The following is a 14,876-nucleotide window of genomic DNA, read 5'->3' as shown; positions in this document are numbered from 1 at the left end:
GATTGAAAATGTGATAACAACAAAATAAAGCCACAGTCTTATGCACTGTTATGTCCTATTTCTAAGGACAGAAAGCTTACCAAAAATCATAATGAGCCTTCATTGCCCTAGTTGGTTAACAAAGCCTCTTAACTCATAGTCTAATAGTGGAACTAAATTTGTGTGAGAAAATAAGCATCCCACTTTTCCCCCCCAACACAAATGCTTCTTTCATCTGCACATAGAAGTTGCTACACAAGCACTGTAAGACTTGGAAACAGCAGTGAAGAAGGTTTATGCCAGATGTTTTTAAAAGGGTGAAGTTCTCTCTTACAGCTCAGAGGTTTCAGTGTTGATTTTTGTAGTTAGAATATATCACAATACAAATTCAGGCTCCTTCCTGCACGTAGTCATTTTTTTGGTATGCTTGTGGACATCCTGAATTAGTACAAGTTTGCAGCTTAGGAGTGCATCAATGTTTTGATAATCTTTAAAAGACAGTGCACATATCACATGGCAGAAAGTCAGGTTTTGCACTGAGTTTATATTCAATAGGGAGTTGTAGCATAATTGATGGGAAAGCTACAGGATAACATGTTTGCTTCATTCACATATTATACTAAAAAAGTATAATGTGTGATGTGGCCCTAAGACCATGTAAACTGCCCCGAGCCATTTCTGGAAGGGTGGTATAGAAATCAAATAAATAAATAAGACTGAAAAATCAGATAACATGGACATCACAATGTTTACCTTTCCTCTTTCAAAGGGATCTCGATGATCAAGAGATTGATTGAGTTGAATTAATTGAGATGAATACTTCTCTCCATACAAAGTTATATGCACATTGGCATCAGTTCCTGCTCCTCTCTTGTCACCTGTGTATACTTTAATAATATGTTCTACCAGATTCCCCAGTCCACCATCTTCCTTGGAAATCAGAGATAGAGGGATTTCTTTCCTTATCTCAGGTTCATTGGCATCCAAAAGGAATGTTCTACAAAAAGATTCATCACATACTGATGCTCAGAATGCAAAATTATATATATGATTATATATCTATATATATGCAAAATGATAATAAGAAAAACCAAAACCCAGCTGAATGCTATAGAAAGAATCTAACATCGAATTTAACCCCACAAAAATTTATGACATGGCTAACATGTTCATAACATGCAAACAAAACAAAGTCCTTGGATAATTCATATTTCTATATATCATACTTACTCATTCACTTCAAATATGTAGACAGGCTCTTGCTTTGGAGCTTCTTTCAAGTGTAATGCTTTTAAAATCAGTTTGCAGGCTACAGTAGAAGAGGCAAAAATGAAAATATTTGGCTTCACATCAAAGATTTGTCTGAATCCGGTACTATTTGAATGTATAAATTGAAACAATTAGAAGTTTATCCTTTGTAAGAAATATATTCATCAATGCAACTGTCAGCATGGGCTTGGCTGCTCGTGAGATCATCATCATAGTGTCTGAAATGCATAACATACATTGGCAACAGAATCCAACAGAATCAGAAACAATGTCCAAATATTCTGATTTTGTTACTGATATATTTTGCATGTTCCAGACACTATCTATAATATTTAAGGGTTTTATAAAATATGGCCTTAGAGTAGGTTCTATTGCCACTGGGTATATACAATATTAACTTGGACAATTGCTTATGGCTACAGTCATTGAAAAAGCGGTAACATGCCTGATTCCATAACCCTTGGAATTGTCCTATTATGACTGAAGTTTTGAGACCATTCCATCTCATTGATTTCAAGGGACCTATCAGGTTTAAATACAGAGGCTGATGTCGAGACTAAAGTTTGCATGAGTAGTCCCATTAAAATTAATTTCAATTAAAATTAATTTCATGAGTAATTTAGTCTGGATTGTCAGCCCCAGTTTTTCCCAGTCAGTTTGTAAGGAATAGAGTTGGGACTGCAAGCTGGGGAAATAAACTGCTCAGGATCCTGGCTCCACCTCCATACCTTATCACCTCCTCCTGTCCTTGAGACCTAGTCTACATGTCTGAGCACATTGTGCAGAAATAATTACATGAGTGTTTGGATCAAGATCCCATAGGATGAGGCTGAATGCTGCCCATTATTAAAAGCTTGGCTGAATTATTCTTCTATAGCTTAATGACATGAAAATATAGAAAAGCATTGTACTGTCTGACTTCTGTGGTCTTGGAACTCAGCTATGCAAAAACTAGGCTTTCATTTTGCCAAACTACCATTCTAATCAACTTCCATTAGGAAGTTGATCTTCCCAAATGCCAGGGAGATCAACAGTATTTATCTTTAGTTAAATATGCTTAACAGTAGAGTGCAAAAACCTGAATGATAGTTATTTAATAAAAAGCAACAGAGTTTGATTCAATATAAATCCTGATGTAACTGCCTGTTATAAACAAGGACATTGAGAGGTGTCATTGTAGTAAAATAAACTTACATGATTTGCTTCCAATGAGAAGTGTAACTTTGTGCAGTTCTCCCAGATCCACAGCATCTATCTGACCTGTACACGACTAAAAATATCCAGTGATGATTTGGATATGATTTATTAACTGTTATATCTATTTGTGAATGGCTAATTTGGAATTCAATAGTGTCCAGTTGGCCTGGATGCAGCACTCACCCCAGCCCCAGCGCGAGGCTGTAGCCAGCGTCAACATTTGGTGCTGGAGCAGCCAACTGTTCCCCAAACTGCTGCCATGCCCGACCTGGGATGGTCCCATGTCTCAGGTTGACCAGACTGCCCTGTGCAACAGGACGGGATGGCTGGCATGTGACAATGATGTCAGGCAACTGACAACATCAGATGATGGGGCAGAGAGGATGGAAGTGAGGGGTGGACAGTTGGGTGGGACAGGGAAAGAGGGGAAGGAGATCAGGTGCAGGACTAAAGGCAAGGGGGGCAGGGCTAAGGGGAACGGGATGTCTGGTCTGTACAGTGGTCTTTAAGAATGGGCAGGCCTGTGGTGCGGGCAGAGTGGTGTGTGCAGGAGGGTTGTAGTTTTTTGGAGAGAGAACAACCTTGTGAGTGCTGCTAGCAAAAGGAGGAAGCAGGTGAATCAAACTCCCTTTTCTGTCTCTGACCCCAGTAGGATGCAAGCTTAAAGGGGCCCAGCAGGGAGACTCCCAGACTGACAAAAAGTAAAAAATTTCAAAATTTCCCCCCCTCAAATGATTACGAAGAAATTAAATACCTCCTTGTCTTCTCCTTGCTCGATCACAGAAGGCAATGACAACAAAAGGGGTCTGTCTTCAGTGTCTCCATTGCTTCCATATATGCACAAAGACAGATATACTAAGTCTCTTATGCTCAAAATATCACTGGAGACAACTTTTACATTATATGTAACCACTGAAAGATAAAGGAAAATTAACCCATGACAACATCACATATAACTAATTCATAATACATTACATTAAATTTGTTTTCTACTATGTTCCACATGCTAGACTTGGAATTTCAAATTAAAGAAGAGTCATGTGTTCAAAGAAAAAGAGTAAAAACAACAACAACCCCTATTCTGGGCTAGCATAAGCCCTTTATACAAACTTCAGTAGCTATTTGGCTGCATTCATAAGCCTATATATAAAGCATCTATGAATGGTACAGAGGATATCTTCCTGAAGAATCCCTACTTAACACTTATTCATATGAAACTAGAGTTATAACATTTCATTTAGTGTAAGTCACCAAGTAACAGAAAAATATGAATGTGCTGACTTGGGAATAAGTATGATAAACACTACTGTTGTGGCCAGCCTGACTACCACATTAGACCCAGAGTTACCAGTCCAAAATTATATGAAATCCAGGCCTGTGTCTGATTCCACTTTGTAAAAAAATTAATAAATAAAAAATCACTTAATGACTGAACTCAGATGAACTGACCAGGACATGACACCCAGGTCTCATGATTTGCCTTTGGGAAAGTTGGTAATTACTTTGTGAAGGTAGGGGCAATCCAGCATAGTTTCTCAATGTTTGTGAAATGTGTAATAAAGAGACACGATGGCCAGGCTTGCTTTCCTGTCTCACACATATCCAAATGCTATCACTGTGGAATGCCTTTACAGATGCATGTTAGGAAGATTTACACACACTAGCAATTTGGATATGTTGTTGTCCAGATCATTCATGCTGGACCAGAACTCATAGTCCAGTGAGCCAGGCTGAGACCTGTATCTTTGCCAGCACCACTGAACTCCTTGCAGCTAGAGATATGCACGGAACCGGTAGTTCCGCTGGTCCGACGCCAGTGGGGGTGCTCTTTAAGGGCAGGGGAGGGTGCACTTATGACTCCTGCCACTTTCCCCCTGCTGGCACTCCGTTAAGTTCCCAAAATCCATGGGGTGGCAGTGCAATTCCCTGCCGCCCCTTCCCCCCATTGTTGGCTGGAAATAAGGAAGTACCGTGTGCACGTGCGCCCACTGTCGCATGTGCACAGCAGGCGCACATGTGTGAGAAAAGTGGCAGGAGGGGTAAGTGCACCCTTCCCCGCCCTTAAAGAGCCACACCCACCAGAGTTGGACTGCAGCTCCGCGGTTCCGTGCACATCCCTACTTGCAGCAGGAGTTCAATGGAGTTAATGATTAAACTCCTAAAATTGTATGGAACTAGCTCTCAGATAATGTCTCTGGGGGAAGCTAGGAGCTGAGCTCGTATTTCCTCTTACAGAAAGTTTACACTAGTCAATGGTCATCGCTTTGCTATCCGGTGAATTGCCTTGAAAAGACAGGGGATAATCCTGTCTTTCTCTGAGGAGATATTTGCAATGTAGAATTAGAAGCATCGTTTATATCCTCTTGCTGTTTTCAGAACTACAGCCTAGGTAGATGTACAAAAAAGAAAATGATTTAATTGCTGTCTCACACATATAGCTATGATTCTTCTTTCCTAACACCTTTTACTTTTAACATTCTTGAAGACCAGGCACCAGGAAATCTGGGGACAAGAGAAGATGCTCATTTATAAGCTCAGAGATGCAGATTTGCTTTGGGAATGTCAATAGAACAATATTCTTCCCAACAACAGTTAATAGGAGATAGAACCCAGATCCTGTTTACCCTGGACTGACCTAATATCCTGAACTGATCAATAGTTAGAAGACAGGATCTAGAGGGTAAGAGCAATTGACACCTTTTGGAAGGATGATGATATTTTGAATGGACTCTATGGAGATCAAATGATGGAACAACTATAAGAAGGGAGCTCACCGGACAGAGAGTCAGCAAGCTTTGCCTAACCAGCAGATCTTCGCTCATGTGTGCATCCCAAGTGCCTGCTGTCTAGCTGCAGAGCGAACAGAGTCCTGAAACCTGCAGACAAGAGACTGCTCAGTGATTCTTGCCACGGGGCAAAGAATCAAGGGCTGACTCTGTGAAATCCAGCACTAGCTTTTTCCATCAGAAGCCGCATCGTTCCCAAGCCTCATATCCAAGTGGTGTACACTTGCTGTCCCACGTCGGACCCTGGTAAATATGCTGCTTCTACATCCTTAGTTTCCATTTTCCCTTCCCCCTCCTCCCTCCTCCCTCTACTAACTCCTGATTCCCAACCATCCCATTCCTGTGCCTTCATTACCTCTCACCTCCCTCTTTCCATCTATATCTGAATTATGTTAGATTTTAGGAAGATTTAATCCTGACCTTACATTCATCCACACACATGTGATAGTTAGGAACACTGGGTTGATGTTATTACTAGCGACAATTGAAATATTACTGGCAGTTCTGATAGTTCTGGTTGATTGTTCTGTTTCCTGCTCAGTTAGCCTGGTGCTGTTGCTGTTTTATACTCAATAAAACCCATTGAATTGTTTGAGAGTATTTTGGTCTTCTCTCTACTTTCGTGCCCAGACTATACATGGTCACTGTATAAAGAACTGGTCACTTAGTGACACTAGTGAAACAAGCCTAATTTCATATTTATTGTTGTTGTTGTTGTTATTTACATTTTATATTCCACTCTTCCTCCAAGGAGCCCAGAGCGGTGTACTACATACTTAAGTTTCTTCTCATGAAGTAGGTTAGGCTGAGAGAGAAGTGATTGGCCCAGAGTCACCCAGCAAGTCTCATGGCTGAATGGGGATTTGAACTCTGGTCTCCCTGGTCCTAGTCCGGCACTCTAGCCACTACCCCACGCTGGCTCTGTAGCATGGTGTAGTGGCTAGAGTGCTGGACTAGGACCAGGGAGACCTGAGTTCAAATGCTCCAGAGACCCGAGTTCAAATGCTCACATGCTAGTTCCAGAGCATATCTAGTATACAAATCAGGCTTGGCTCACAACACTACTAGTTTGCACAACATGAACAAAATAAATTTGTAGGCTGTGTTTGTTCGAATAGCTTATGACAGTTTGCACACTGGGTAAGACAAATTTTCAAACTAGCAACAGATGAACTTTTGTAGTTTTAGACAAAAAGCATGGGTCTGATGGGCATCCATGCTTCAGAGCTCCTACTAAAAACTCAAAATTGCCTTTGATTTATGTCATAATATAATGATTTCATGGATCATTATGTAAGTGTGGCCACATTCAGCAGTAATGTGCTGCTGAGAAATTCCACTGTTCCTGCAAATACATCTAAAAGCTGTTCACATGAGCAACCCTACCCGGGCTTTGGCAGCCCTAGTGGGGTAGGGCTGCACATGTGAAGTGCTGGGATTGGGGCTGATCCCATCACAGCCTTAGCGGGTAGGCTGGTTTTTATCTCTGGGTTTTTGAGTGCACACCACCTTATCTCAGTCCCTGGTCATATGTCTGCTTTGGCTGCAGGCAGCCCAAGCAGATGTAGAGCCGGGCATCTAGAGCACCCAGTTTGAAGGGAAATCCCCCAATGCACTGCACTCCTCATGTGGTGCACTGAGGGATTTCTGGAGGCTCCGCTCCATTTCCCTAGCCTCTAGATGGCCGCACTGCTTAGAGCAGCGCAGCTCGTGTGTGTGCACGAGCAGCACGATGATCATTTGGGGAGAAGGTAGGTAAGAGCCTGTCTCCCCCGCCCCCGGCTCACAGGTCATGTGAACAATATTCTAGAGTTTGGGGAAAGACGTTGATCTGATGTGAGTACTAGTTTTTTCTACTGGAGCAGGTTGTCACATGAATGTTTTTTAATCCCCTCTCACCAACACCACTGTTTTCTTATGGAGCAATCATGTCTACTGCCCTGATGAGTTCCCTGTTCCAGGTTCCCACCAGGGCATCGACAGAATCACTGGCCGCACCAGCGTCAAAATCCTCCAAGGACTTTTGAAATCCCACTGGGTCCAGCAGCCTTTTTGGATGGACCATCCTAATAGGTCCACCACCCCTTCAGGGGTAGATTGTGGCTGTGAGACCAACCTTAACCAGGTAGTGGTCCATCCATGACAATGGGGAAATGACAGGATCCCCCACCCATGGAACACCTTCATCCGAACAAAAGACCAAATAACGTGTGTGGCTGGCAACATGAGTTGGTTCAGAAACTACAGGTGAAACTCGGAAAATTAGAATATCGTGCAAAAGTCCATTAATTTCAGTAATGCAAATTAAAAGGTGAAACTGATATATGAGACAGACGCATTACATGCAGAGCGAGATAAGTCAAGCCTTAATTTGTTGTAATTGTGATGATCATGGCGTACAGCTCATGAAAACCCCAAATCCACAATCTCAGAAAATTAGAATATTACATGGAACCAAGAAGACAAGGATTGAAGAATAGAACAATATCGGACCTCTGAAAAGTATACAGTGTACTGTGCTTGACTGGCCAGCAAACTCACCTGACCTGACCCCATAGAGAATCTATGGGGCATTGCCAAGATAAGGATGAGAGACATGAGACCAAACAGTGCAGAATTTCTGAAGGCCGCTAATGAAGCAACCTGGTCTTCCATAATACCTCATCAGTGCCACAGGCTGATAGCATCCATGCCACGCCGCATTGAGGCAGTAATTGCTGCAAAAGGGGCCCAAACCAAGTACTGAATACATATGCATGCTTATACTTTTCAGAGGTCCGATATTGTTCTATTCTTCAATCCTTGTCTTATTGGTTCCATGTAATATTCTAGTTTTCTGAGATTGTGGATTTGGGGTTTTCATGAGCTGTACGCCATGATCATCACAATTATAACAAATTAAGGCTTGACTTATCTCGCTTTGCATGTAATGCATCTGTCTCATATATCAGTTTCACCTTTTAATTTGCATTACTGAAATTAATGGACTTTTGCAGGTTATTCTAATTTTCCGAGTTTCACCTGTAATTGGGATAGGCCCATAGTTGTCATGGCCTCTATGAACTCCTGAGCCGCACCAGACAAGCCAGTCCCAAAGTGGATATTGAAGTCCCCCAGCACTAAAAGTCTAGGAGACTCCAACACCAACTCTGCGACCAGCTCCGTCAGCTCAGTTAGGGAGTCAGTTGGGCAGCAGGGTGGACAGTACACCAACAGAATCCCCAATCTATTCCTAGTTCCCAGCCACAAAAATATGCACTCGATATGTCAGCTGTCTCACAGGGGCCCTAGTAAGGGAAATGCTACTCTTATGGACCACAGCCACTCCACCGCACCCCACCCCACCCACATTCTCTAGCCTGCTCCACGACAGAATAACCTGGTGAGAGAAGCTGAGCCCACAAAGGACCACTCGCCTCCCCCAACCAGGTCTCGGTTATACATGCCAGGTTAGTTCCCTCATCCACGATCAAATCATGGACAATTTCGGTCTTATCCTGAACTGACCTGGCATTACAGAGGAGCAAGGCCAGATTCTGTGGGTCATTTGGGCTGCTCCCTGAGGCCTGAGAGTTGACAGAGCAGTTGGAAGTGGAAACAGTTACTAAATTACTAATTTCCCTTCCCCTGTAATGGTCAGCTGCCCTGCCAGCACCAATTCTTCTATTCCCCACCACAACAGTAATAGCTGCCCCAGAAACGCTGGGCGCACTCCCAGCACATACACTCCCAGCACATACAACTAATTTGAAAGAGTTGCACTGGCTGCCAATATGTTTCCTAACAAAAGACAAAGTGCTGGTTATTACCTATAAAGCCCTCAATAACTTAGGTCCAGGGTACTTAAGAGAGAGCCTTCTTTGTCACGAACCCTGTCACCTACTAAGATAATCTGACTGGAGAGGTCCAGTTATGGTTGCTGCCAGCTTGTTTGGTGGGAATCTGGGACTGGGCCTTCTCTGTAGCTGTCCCAGGGCTCTAGAATGTGTCCTATGTTAGCATCTACTTCGCTGTTTTGTTTTGTTTTAGGAAGACCCTCAAGACATACCTATTTCCCCAGGCTTTTAATTGAATTTTAATACTTTTAATGTGTTTTATCTTCTGAGATTGCTTTATTTATATTGTGAATTTTAACTTGTTCTGTGTGTGTTCTTATTTTGTGTGTGTTTTACTTTGTACACCAGCTAGAGATGCATATATCAGGCAGTATAGAAATATGATAAATAAAAATTAATAAATAAATATATGTACAATAACCAATGTAGTAGATGGAAAATGGGTGCCTTATCCATTAGGCAAAGCCATCATGGTCTCTTATTCTGGTTAGACTGTAGTGAGACAAGGGGCAGATTAAGGTTCCACCAAATGTTTATGACACAAATAGTCATAGAAAGGGGTTAAAAGAATATAAAGCAACCATAGCATATACTAGAATAAGAATACTTCTCATTTCTTTAATCAGAATGCTGGCAATCAATTTTTCATCTTAGTCCTTCTGTATTCTACCAAAGAAAACCACCAGGGCTCTGTGGTTGATGGCACACTTTACCTTTTACCATCTGATATATCTTTGACTTACTTGAGATCATTGGAAATATGCACATATGTTCCTACATTCAGCCATAAACTGGTTAAGTGGAAAAATTTGGATTGACTTTTTTTTTAATTTCAGCTGAAATTAACAAGACAAAAGTGACTTAAAACCAGTTACACATCTTAACAGGTTTGTTGATGGCTCATGGATTACATATCAATGTCCTGGAATTTTAGTGCTCACTACATCTTTACATATATCCTCAAAAACATAATACTGTTTATGTAGTTATATTAAATGAACTGATTTTGATTATTGCAGATCTCATGTCTCCAGTGCTTTGATAAAGTAGTTATCTTGGAGGAAACCCCAATTTTTGGCCAGTAATGGTCACTATTAGTTCATTACACTTACTGGTAATCATCAAGTTACTGCCATCAGAGTTGTATCAGTATACTAAACTGCTTCCCACAAACTACTAGCCTCCAGTGTTTCACTGAACCTCTACAAAAGTTCCTCCTGGGCGCTTTCAAGATTAGACCCTGCAATGGAGTCATGTCGTATCTCTGAGGTGTGCTTCCACACTTCATGTATTGTGACACCGCAGTCCCTATGTGGACAGCAGGGTGTCATTCACATTTCCAATGCCTTGTTTTGAATTTAATCACTGTGATATAGAGCTAGGATGTTGTGTATATGGCATAAGGAAGTTGCTGTTTGGGGGCAGTTCTTCGTTACCACGAGACTGCTCCCCCAGCTGTTTATGTTTTGAATGCAATTTGCCTGAACGGGAACATTTTCCTGCTGTTAGGCAGCTAATCAGGAAAGCACCCAGAATAGGAGCCTGAATAGGAACCAAGCCCCATAAACTGAGCACAGCCAACAGAGTTTGCAACTGGCTTGTTGTTGCTGGGAAGGGCAGGGTCAGCCACATCTACACCATCTCCTGGTAGATTAGTGTGGTTTCTACTGCAGGAGCTGGATCAATTTGCTGATTGGAAGTCCAAAATATATACATGTTCCCCAACTACTCAGCAATCCATCAAGTCAACTGGGTGTTCAAATGCAAGTAAAATGTTCTGCCAGAAATACATTAGACTGGGATCTTAGTCCTTAAATTTGTTTAATAAAGTACGTGTTATAGGGATGGTGTAGAAAACTCCGGCACTGAGAAAGGATTTGGACTAGAAAATCCCCAAGGTCCCTTTCATCTCTAAAATTCTATAATCATTCTATAAATATTATAATATAATGCTCAGGTTGTGGTAATACTCAGTTTTGTCATCCTGAAAAGGTAAATAATAGGAAAACTGAGGAATTTTATTGATAAAAAGCACTATGGGGATTTTCTTTGCTTGAAGACAGTAAATTTAAATTAATAGGTAATACAAAAGCAAAGTAGATAATTGGGCAGACTATATGCTCATTTTAAGCCAGTTGGATGTAGCAGCTCCCCTACTGCTTTCACTCTATTTGTAATTTTTAAAATAAAGCATTTTACATAAATATATTTTTAAGAGTGGTAGGCAAAGTTGTTTTATACACAATACCTTTTGTCTACCTCCTGATTTCTAATATCAAAAAACTTGGAAAAAACCTAGTCTTGGATCCAAATAAATACAGTAACTTTATGTAATCAGGATCACTTCGAACTCTGTGTGTGCCACCTGCTTTAGTGTTACTTAACAATTTCTGGACATTGAGTGATAGACTTGAAATGCATTCTTGGTTCTCTGAGTGTGATCATACTAAAGATATAACTACTCTCTTGGTAGCAGCCAACATCCTGACTAATGGTGAATATGTACAGATAGAAAAAAACTGCACACAGAGAAAAAGCATGAACAAAGCACTAGCAGTCCCACTTCTAAAGCGTGGATGGTCATTTGGGGATTTTTGCCAATTCTCCCTCTCCCCAGAAGTGCTCCATACAACCTGGAAGTAAGTCCCTAAGGAATGTGCAACCCTCAGGACCTACTCTTGGCTTGCACAGAGCACTCCTGTAGAGAGGGGTGGATCAGAGAAAATACCGCCTCTGCAAAAGCATCTGTGCTTCAGATGCAGGGCCACTAGTGCTGCACACATTCTTATTTTGGCTAGATATGTGCACTGATAGTCAGGATCCCAACCAGTGTTCAGAAACATACACTGAGGAGAATAGGCTGGGTCAGGGCCTTCTCTGTTGTAGCCCCCAGGCTCTGGAATGCTCTCCCAGTGAATGTCTGCTCCTTGACATCTGTGCCTGTTTACAAACAATAACTAAAGACCCTTTTATTTGTTCAGGCTTTTATCCCTTAGAGGTTGCCAGGTCTCTCAGCTCTCCTGATTCTGTTTTACTTTTTTATGGTTGTTGTTGTTTTGGGTTATATGGTTTTTACTGTTTCACTGGTTTTAAGGTTTTAAATGTAACTTTTATGGATTTTTATTGTATTTCAACTTTTGTAAAATGCCTTGGACCATCTTGGTCCAAAGCAGCGGGGAAATGCTTGACTAACAAGCAGAAGGTTGCCGGTTCAAATCTCCGCAGCTAATATATTGGGCAGCAGCGATACAGGAAGATGCTGAAAAGCATTGTCTCATATTGTGTGGGAGGAGGCAGTAGTAAACCCCTCCTGAATTCTACCAAAGAAACCCACAGAGCTCTGTGGGCGCCAGGAGTCTAAACTGACTTGATGACACACTTTACCTTTAAAATGCCTTGAGATGCATTATGTAAGGCATAGAAAGATTGTGGTCTCACCAAGGGAATGATCAGATGAGTGTTCTTGAAATAAAATGCATAGAAAGATTGTGGTCTTACCAATGGAATGATCAAATGTGTGTTCTTGAAATAAAGAACATAATGCTATTCTCATTATGCAGTCCTAGTTAGAAATGCACATGGAACTGGTTACGTGCACTCCCGAGAGGGTGGTGGGTTCTTTAAGGGGAAGGGGAGAAGCTGCCTACTTGCCACCCCCTGCCTTGCTGCTTTCCCCCCACCAGTGCTCTCATAAAAAGCAGGCGTGCAGGGCTGCAGTGTGCCTCCCTGCAGCCCCGGTCAGCATCACCATGCAAATGGCCAACACACATGCGCATGCTGACCAGGGCTTCAGGGAAGCATGCTGGAGCTCTGCATGCCCAGTTTTTGCAAGAGCGCCTTCAGGGGGAAAGTGGCAGGGCGGGGACTGGCAGGTAGGAAGTGCCTCCCCTGCCCCTTAAAGAACCCCCCACCCTCCGAACCAGCTCGAAAGCTGGTTGACAGAACCAGTTTTGGGCTCCTAGAATGGAGCACTGAATGGTTGTGTGCACATCCCTAGTTATAAATGCTCATATGCATGATTCAAATAAGATTTAATATCTTCCATGCAGTTCAACCTGTACTATACTGCATTTGTATTACTTCTAGATGGTTGTCTAATATTGTATACATGAAGTAAAGGTCAAAAAAGTAATCCTTCCTTACTCAGTTTCCTTGGCATCAAAGCCTGCAGAAAACCAGAAACAAAACACATGAATTAACTATTTCACAACCACTAATGACAAAGGCCATAAGGAAAAAAACCTGTACAGATATTTTGTATGGATGCTCACTTTTTTCGGAATTGCATGATGGACTGAGTTATTTTTATGAGTTAGCTTTATAAGCTGCTTAGAAGTGAATCATCCTCAACTTCTGATCATTAGAAATAATTTCCATTAAATGTATACAGTATGTGAGCAGGTAAAGGACTAAGGGCTCATTTAATCTGGGCTTGTCCCTGATCAGTAAGTTATCATTGGATCTGTTTCGGTTCAATGTATATATGGCAAGCTCATGCACGCTTAAATACATAGGATGGCATCTAGACTAATGAAGCACATGTGCAACATGCTGAGTTCCAGAATAAAGCAGTACAGGTGCTCTCATGGGGGGCAATTTTTACTCATCTCCCCTTCTCTGAGGCCCTCGGTGCCACCTGAAAATATGGCCCCGAAGGCTGTGTGACCCTCAGGGACATATTTTCAGGAGGCACAGGGATTCAGAGAGAAGGAGAGATCAGCAAAAATTGCTCCCTCTCCCATGAGAGCATCTGTGCTGCTTTAGTCTGGAATGCAGCATGATGCATGTGCACTTCCTTTGCTGCACATACACTATTAATCTGGATGTTGGTCACCCCTGCTGACTGAGCAAGAGGACACTTTTTAAAGTTGTGATTATATTTAGCAGGGGGAGAGCAACTGGCCCTATCCAACCCTAGCACAGCACCGCTCCAGTGGTTGTTGCTGGTATCTGCCTTATGTTTATTTTTAGATTGTTAGCCCTTTGGGGACAGGGGACCATCTTATTTGTGTATTATTTATTTTTCTATGTAAACCACTGTGTAAACTTTGGTTGAAAAATGGTATATAAATATTCATCATAAAAGTAGTAATAGTCGTCACATTCTTAAGCATGCAGATGTTTCTTTCAGCACACTTTTCTTTTTCCTAGAAGAGAAGAAGGTCAGCAAGTATGAGTCTCTAGATCCTGACCTTCATTCTTGTAGAAACATTTTGGAGCAGGTCATTAATTCCTTTTTATTGCACACGGGAAACTAAAGCTGACCCAAAGTGCATTGAATGTGATGAGATGCTGTTTAAATGAATATGAGTCCCTTAAGATCCATGGTGAAGACTGCTTATCATAGTTGCAGACCCAAATTTATCACCATGAATTCTTATTTCACTGTGCCACCACCAATAGCTTTTGGAAGTATCTGTAGAAACAAGTCAAGTCTGAGGGTGCATTGAAAAATCTAGAACTGATCACATAGTTACAATGTTACTGCACCACATGCCCTCAGTCAAGTGGATCCATTAAATTCATCTCACAGTCTCATGTTGATCAGAAGAATTGATCTTTAGGCCCATTCAGCTGCACTTCAGTATCCACTCAAACTGTCTCTGCAGTACTAGTAACAATGAACTGATTTGTTTCTTAACAACCAATCTTGCTAACATCTGGATGTGGGTGTTAGAAAACCTGAACGGCAGATGGCTGATTAGCTAGAGCTGGATACTCAGATCTATTGCAGGGTTAAGAGTGACAGGCAGTCAAATTTGCCAACTAATCATTTTAAAGATTTTAAGCTGATTTGGTTTCACTGACT

General features: G+C 41.7%; 1 protein-coding gene across 1 annotated transcript in view; it reads right to left on the bottom strand.

Moving 5' to 3' along the window:
* RP1 (RP1 axonemal microtubule associated) overlaps positions 1 to 14,876 on the bottom strand; it is a 339,664-nt gene that overhangs the window by 13,899 nt on the left and 310,889 nt on the right. Inside the window, exons 54-57 of the mRNA XM_053242771.1 lie at positions 3,200 to 3,357; positions 2,443 to 2,518; positions 1,210 to 1,288; positions 733 to 976 (exon numbers count right to left, since the gene is read on the bottom strand). Of these exons, the coding sequence (XP_053098746.1) occupies positions 733 to 976; positions 1,210 to 1,288; positions 2,443 to 2,518; positions 3,200 to 3,357 (557 nt within the window). The remainder of the gene's footprint in view (positions 1 to 732; positions 977 to 1,209; positions 1,289 to 2,442; positions 2,519 to 3,199; positions 3,358 to 14,876) is intronic.

Source organism: Hemicordylus capensis, chromosome 4 (assembly GCF_027244095.1).
Source record: "Hemicordylus capensis ecotype Gifberg chromosome 4, rHemCap1.1.pri, whole genome shotgun sequence".
NCBI classification, from domain to species: Eukaryota; Metazoa; Chordata; class Lepidosauria; order Squamata; family Cordylidae; genus Hemicordylus; species Hemicordylus capensis.
The sequence above is the reverse complement of the archived record's forward strand: the minus strand, read 5'-3'. Positions and strand labels throughout refer to the sequence as shown.